The sequence below is a fragment of the Maniola hyperantus genome, chromosome 17 (genome assembly GCF_902806685.2).
Source record: "Maniola hyperantus chromosome 17, iAphHyp1.2, whole genome shotgun sequence".
NCBI lineage: Eukaryota > Metazoa > Arthropoda > Insecta > Lepidoptera > Nymphalidae > Maniola > Maniola hyperantus.
In genome coordinates this window covers 2,784,577-2,791,815 of record NC_048552.1, presented here as the reverse complement: position 1 = coordinate 2,791,815, position 7,239 = coordinate 2,784,577, and the positions used below count along the sequence as shown (strand labels likewise).

At 38.7% G+C, this 7,239-nt stretch overlaps 1 protein-coding gene across 1 annotated transcript; it reads right to left on the bottom strand.

Annotated features, from left to right (window-relative positions):
- Positions 1-940: 940 nt before the first annotated feature.
- On the bottom strand, positions 941-6,310 carry LOC117990229 (uncharacterized). The gene is made up of 7 exons (XM_034977692.2): positions 6,305-6,310; positions 6,086-6,090; positions 5,503-5,587; positions 4,685-4,816; positions 3,924-3,997; positions 2,073-2,180; positions 941-1,094 (listed from the first exon to the last, which is right to left on the bottom strand). Exons 1-7 carry the CDS (start codon positions 6,308-6,310, stop codon positions 941-943), a joined length of 564 nt encoding a protein of 187 aa, XP_034833583.2.
- Positions 6,311-7,239: the final 929 nt, after the last annotated feature.

Below are 7,239 nucleotides of genomic sequence, written 5' to 3'. Positions count from 1 at the left end.
TACATACAAAAGTGTTAATAGTTTTAGGCGACAATGGACTGACCGCACGGAAATGGGCTTCTATGCTAATTGTACTGGAATGCATGAGGGCACACTCAAATATCTTCTTGTATAATACTAGCTCATGCTCGCGACTTCGTCCGCGTGGACTACAAAATTTCAAACCCCTATTTCACCCCCTTAGGAGTTGAATTTTCAAAAATCCTTTCTTAGCGGATGCCTACGTCATAATAGCTATCTGCATGCCGAATTTCAGCCCGATCCGTCCAGTAGTTTGAGCTGTGCGTTGATAGATCAGTCAGTCAGTCAGTCAGTCACCTTTTCCTTTTATATATATAGATATTCTGTTTGGTTCATGCTTCCTATTCAGTCCAGAAATTATGAGTATGTCCTAATCCGGCACTTTTAGGTTTATTTAGTAACTAATCTGGTAAAAAATAGTTCTGTACCTTCAAGGCAAGAATGAATCGGCATCTTCTAGGCAAGCACGCTTCAACTTAGGCTAGACTTGCGACTTGAGAGATGACGCGGGCAGGGGTGGTGCGGTGCAACGCCATCTTCCTGCCCGAGCGGCAACGCAGTGCCCATGTGGCATCCAATAACTGAAATCCACAGCGCGCTGTGCGGTTCCGTAGCGCACCGGAAACGCATCGTTCACCCTTACAAGCATCGTAAATACTCAGCATACTACAAATGTCTAGTAAGGTAGAAAGAAGGTTGTTGAGGCGCTTGCGTTTGAGACTCTGGGCCCATGGTCATAAAACACCAGTAACATAAGTACCCTGAAAAACTGGAGTACTTAGAAACTTTCAAAACCTACTATAGTTTAAAATTCTTTAAATCAACCGTTTGTAAAGTGGTTTTCGTCAAAAAAATTAAGAAATTAACCATTTTTGCAGTATATTTTAATGTCATTCTGAAGCAGTCCTAATGAAATATTTTATAGTTTCTGTCGCACTTCCACCAGTCTAGTGATGACGTCAAAGAGGCTGAAAGGGCAGAGGTCGAGGTATCTGTCGCAGTCACCTCGGAGCCCGGCCGCCTCTGCCTCGTAGTATTCGTCCTCTAGACCCTCCTCTTTGGATGATGAAGGACTGTAATGGATATTTTTTTTTATTAGTAAAATGTTGCAATAATATACCTAGTGAGTTTAATAAAAACTGCCATACTCCTTTCAGGCCAGCCCGCTTCCATCTTAGACTGCATCATCACTTACCACCAGATGAGATTACACTAAACTCTAAAGGGTTTTTTGAAAAAAAATTTGAGTTTCAGTTCTAAGTATGGGCCCCCAAAATTTATTGTTTTTTTTTTCTATTTTTGTGTGAAAATTCTCTATCGGATAAATAATAATCAGTTGATTCTCCGCGCGGTAAAGAGAGACCGGTGTACATACCCACCCAGATATATGATAGCCATGAATAAGTAAGTACATACTTAAATTTTTCCCATTTAAGTAACAGAAAAAGCAAGACGTAGTTAAGGAAACTCAGTTCTTTTTAGCATTTTGTCGTTATTTGACAAGGGTCTACTTAATATTCCAAGCCAGAGTTGACGCAAAGTTATCTAATGCCATCTGACCTTTGCACATAAAGGCGTTCCCACATATAACTATACTCAACATAACTGAGCGATATCCCTGTCTCAGTCGCACTGTCTTCTTTAAGTAGGAGGTCCCAGGTTCGATTCTTGGCAGGAGTAATTCAGGAATTCAGATAGCTATTATGAAGTAGACGTCCGCTAATGGGGTGAAATAGGGGTTTGAAATTTGAGTAGTCCACGCGGACAAAGTCGCGAGCATAAGCTAGTTGCAAATAAAACATCTGACTGGCGCTAGAAGTCGACGAACGTTGCGTAAGTAGGCCACTCAGAGTCAATGCCGCGTCATAGGTGGTGCATTGACCCCAGTTTTGCACGCTATACATTGCGGGTTTGAAAAATACTGAATCACTAAAACTACAAAATGAAGCAAATGGTTATTGGATTGTGTTTAGGTAGTACCTATAGCAATAACGCTAAGTTTTTGCTAGCGTTCTGGTTACACCCTGTATAGTTTAAAAAAGCATACGTACGTAAAAACAATATGCATGATGTGTCCCAGCAGACCGTTGTGATGCAGCGGCGTCTCGGCCGCCTCGCAGATGTTGCGCAGCATGCAGTCCCGCCCGCTCATCCCGTGCCTGGAATTAACGGCATCAATCGATCAATCAATCAGCCTGTATGCATCCACTGCTGGACATAGGCCTTCCCAAGAGAACGCCACCACACATGATCCTCCGCCTTCCTCATCCAGCGGGTTGGAGGTCGTCCCACACTGCGCTTGCTGATACGCGGTCTCCACGGCAATTAACGGCATAGCATACTTTATTATATCACTAGCCGATGCCCGCGACTTCATCCGCGTGGATTTAGCTAACTCTGTACCAAATTTCATCAAAATCGGTTAAATAACTGTTGGGCCGTGAAAAGCTAGCAGACTGTCAGACAGACGCCCTTTCGCGTTTATAATATTAGGTATGGTACAGTATGGATAAAAATTTCAAAATAGCCTCCACGAAATATAAATAATTAAATAGTGTTACTTCTAGTACGATGGTATGGAACATACAATTTTATTAATTGCCTCACTTCCCGGTTATTGAAGTGAGGTCCGTTCCGAACCTTCGTTTTAATCTCTAAAATTCGCACTGTTATTAAACGCGCGACTTAAATTTTTGCAAGTTTTCTATCAAATAGCCGTGGAATAAAGTTTACAGAACAAGCGGGACTCTCTGATTGAAGCGAGTGTGGTTACCCGAAGACGGACTTTGAAACAAACAAACAATATCCGAGACGCAAGGTCCATTTTTGCTCTTGAATCTTTACTTTGTTCACAGACAATGTTGCTAAATTAATGAACCTCGCTTGCCTATAAGAAATTTGTTAATAATCTGTAATCTATGCATCTTTATACAGTCTCGCTCACTCATATTATGGGTGGGTGGTCACTCGCTACCCAATTGTTAACGTGAGATGTGTTCGTTCGTTTCGTTTTTTTGACATTAGTCAGTACCACAAATCAACGAATCGTTCAGAAGCTTCGTTTAAAAACTAAAATTCGCAATGTTGACTTAAATTTTTGCAAGTTTTCTATCAAATAGTCGTGGAACAAAGTTCACAGAACAAGCGGGTAGTTACTCTCTGATTGAAGCGAGTGCGGTTACCCGAACACGTACTTTGAAACAAACAGTCAATATCCGAGATTCAGGGTTCATTTTTGCTCTTGAATCTTTACTTTGTTCGTATTTGTGTTCTTTACAATGTTGCTAATTCGGTTGTATGCAGTATCTAAACTGAAATGTCAGATCTAAACGTATTGCAGCTAATTTTAATATGCTCCCTGTGATTTACGAGTACCAGTAAATCTTAAATAAGTAAATCCTAGGAATTACCGTAATTCGAGCAATTACACTCGTAAGTAACATAAATGATTTTTTTTTCGTTATAGCTTATACTCGCGACCTCGTCCGCGTGGACTACACAAATTTGAAACCCCTATTTCACCCCCTTAGTGGTTGAATTTTCATAAATCCTTTCCTAGCGGATGCCTACGTCAAAATAGCTATCTGCATGCCAAATTTCAGGCCGATCCATCCAGACTGATCTATCAACGCACAGCTCAAACAGCTGTGCGTTGATAGATCAGTCAGTCAATCAGTCAGTCAGTTAGTCAGTCAGTCACCTTTTCCTTTTATATATTTGGATTACCTAAATGTATAGCTTTCCTCTGAAAACTATACAACTTACTACTATGAACTATTTCAAATGCTTTATATTACCTACTTCTTTGAAAACGGTTATACGTTCGTGTTACAATCACTTTAGCATACTTGTGAATTATGCGAAAGTGAAACAAGAGAGTTGGCAAGTTGCTATTGACTTACTCTTGGAACTTAGTTTCGAGGGTCGTGTACGCCAGCTCCCGGGTGATACTGCGGCTGTGACGTGCTGCAATTACCTGGAGAGTTTCAACAATTTCAACTGTAGTGTTCAAGTCAATTGGGTATTTTCCTATTTTTGAATTTGATAAATACTATTTCTTTATTATAAACTAGGATAAAAATAAAGACGTACGCTGAAAAAAATATTAAAATCCAACAAAGATTTACAAAGTTACAGGCATTTTAATTTTGGAGTGGGAGGGTCTTCTATTCCTTTCTCGCAAAACGAAAATTTGTATGACACCGCACGAAGCTACTATGGCATTAGTAAGGTGTGTCGTCAAAATGCTATATCGCTATCTCTGTCTAATCAGAAATATTTAAATGCTTATAACTTTTTTGTTATTTTGATCGATTTAATTAGTTTTTTTTTTGTTTACGTCATTATTTTTAGTTAGGTTAGTCTATACCTACTACTTATAATAAAACTGTAACTGGACAATTTCTGTACATCTATACTAATATTATAAATGCGAAAGTGTGTCTGTCTATCTGTCTTTCTGTCTGTCTGTCAACCGTTCAAACGATTTTGATGAAATTTGGTACGGAGTTAGCTTATATCCCAAAGAAGGACATAGGCTACTTATTATCCCGAAAAATTAAAGAGTTTCCAGGGGATTAAAAAAAACCTAAATCGACGCGCATGAAGTCGCGGGCAACATCTATATGTGGTATAAACTTAAATGAAATGTTAATGAGCTTACAGGTAAGTTGGGGAATATGACTTCGTCGATCTGCGTGATGTTGGTGACGACGGAGTAGTTGGACTCGAAGTTGTAGGACACGAACACGTTCCTGTCCGGAATGTCGAGGGGGACGGCTATGGCCACGAAGGTCTGCAACACGAACCGAAAGAATTAGCCTAACTATAAGTTCCGCAAATTGCTATTGCGCTGGAACCATATCTCATTAACATCGAAATGACGTCATTTTGACGTCAGCCGAAGTAAAACTTCATTCTAGTGCTGACGTCATTAAAATGGCGGCCACGCGCATTAGCAATTTGCGGGACTTATACTTACCAAGACTCAGGAGACAATGAAGAGAGCTGTGCTTCGAGTGTCTCTACAAGATTTAATCATTATAATTTTTTTTTTTTTAATTTTTAGGGTTCCGTACCTCAAAAGGAAAAACGGAACCCTTATCTTAACTTTGTTGAGATTTTTTCCCCTTATATGTCTGCTATAAGACCTATCTACCTGCCAAATTTCATGATTCTAAGTCTACGGGAAGTAACGTATAGGTTTCTTGACAGACAGACAGACAACAAAGTGATCCTATTTTTTTTAAAGAATATTAGCCATGTTAAATGACTAATATTCCCCTTTCCTCTCCAACTAAGCGTCAAGCTTGTGCTACGAGTAGGTACGACAATAGTGCAACGGGCGGGGTTTGAACCGTCGACCTTTCGGTTTTCAGTCCACTCCTTTACCGGTTAAGCTATTGAGGCTATAAGAGTTCCGTTTTTCCTTTTGAGGTACGGAACTCTAAAAACATACCTCCCCCATCGATCTCTACTCACCCCATATAAACTGGTGGGAGGAAATATGAGGGCTCTCTTTTCTAAATTGTGCCCTCTGCTGAATGGAGACATCAGAACAGCCAAACTGTAAACACCAAGTCAATAGCCGTAAGTTAATTTAATAAATAAAATAAAATAAAACAAAAATAAAAATAGTTAAATTTTCAGGCCGATGAAGAAATATTTATATTCAAATCAGTTTGAGAGAGAAAAATATCGCTTGAAGAAAATATTATGCTTCCTCCTGCTTTCAAGTCGGTTAAAAGGTTTTTCTGTCTAGATTTCCATAAATAAATCAATGAATATTATTGTTATCATCATTATATCCACTCATCGCTCGGCCCACTACTGTGATGGTAAGTGATAATAAGATGGAAGCAGGCTAACTGGAAGAAGGGGTATGGCAGTTTTTATTAAACAATACCCCTTTTCTTCAAGGCAATACCAGAACGCTAAATTGCTTGGCGACACGCTTTTGCCGGTATGTTGGTAACTAGCCTCAGCTGAATCCTTCCACCAGACCAATTTTCATATTATACTAATAAAAAAACTTTATGGCTTTTCCCGCCTTTGTAAAATTGACCTTGCCTAGAAACAGCATAGACAAAATAGTAAATATAAGTCCCGCAAATTGCTAATGTGCGTGGCCGACATTTTAGTGATGTCAGCAGTAGACTGAAGTTTCAAGCTGATGGTATATATTTTTACTTAAATATACGTCAAATGACGTCAAAATGACGTCATTTCGATGTTAATGAGACATTGTTCCAGCGCAATAGCAATTTGCGGGACTTATACTTACATGCATCTCAATTCTCAACCATCACTTTTATTTGGAGGAATATAAAACGCAAACCGGTCTTTGAGACGAGGCGGAAGATTTAAAATTAAAATGGAGTTTGCGCTGAGCGCGAGTTCGGTAAAGAAAATTTTTACTTCCCTAAGAAACCCGCTTCGCAAACTAAGTTATTTCATCTGTAAAATAAATAGCACGTACGTCGTACTATGTTTACCATTTACATTAAAGAATCACTAAAGTTTTTACAGAGTTTTCCTACAACTCGTATAAAAAATCTTCAGTTCTTGTACGACTGTTGACCCGCCCTTGCTTCGTTCGGGTGGAATCATTATGAATAGTCATCATCGCCAATTGATACACGTCCACTGTTGGACATAGGTCTCTTGTAGGGACTTAGGTATACTTTCCATCGCCCGCTGATTGACTGAGCTTTCTTATGAATCCTATAGTTAGCGACGATGTCTTGGATCCATAATTATTTTGTCATCACTGGCAATATTATCCATTTACAAAGAATATATCTAGATGCAAAAATCTCATATTTCTAGATGCAGTTTGAGCGGTGCTTTGATATGTCAGTCCGTCAAATTCTCCTTAAGTATAGATGTAATGCCTTAAATATTAAAAACCTTAACAAATTAAGTTTGTAATTACTGAAAATGTTTGAAATTTCTCCTCAAATCCTAAGCAAAAATTTAGAAATAAGTATGGCTTAGAGATTCTATTTATTTTTGATCATAAGAGATCGTTACTTTTGATCATAATATTATACTATGCATAGACAAGACGACAAAAACCAAATCTTAGCCAAACACACCGGCGGCGCGCGGCGTACGTACCTACCTACTTATATTTTTACAATTTTTTTTAAACTTTTCTTTTTCTTTACGTAACTTAATAAAGTTATGAAAAAGTCTTTCACAAAATTTAATCAAAAA

What these genes read in the sequence shown, in the direction of transcription:
- LOC117990229 (XM_034977692.2), bottom strand. An exon ending in TCATATTCCCCAACTTACCT is followed by an intron (nt 3,998 to 4,684) that starts GTAAGCTCATTA and finishes GAAACTCTCCAG; the next exon opens with GTAATTGCAGCACGTCACAG. An exon ending in CTCGAAACTAAGTTCCAAGA is followed by an intron (nt 2,181 to 3,923) that starts GTAAGTCAATAG and finishes CGTTAATTCCAG; the next exon opens with GCACGGGATGAGCGGGCGGG.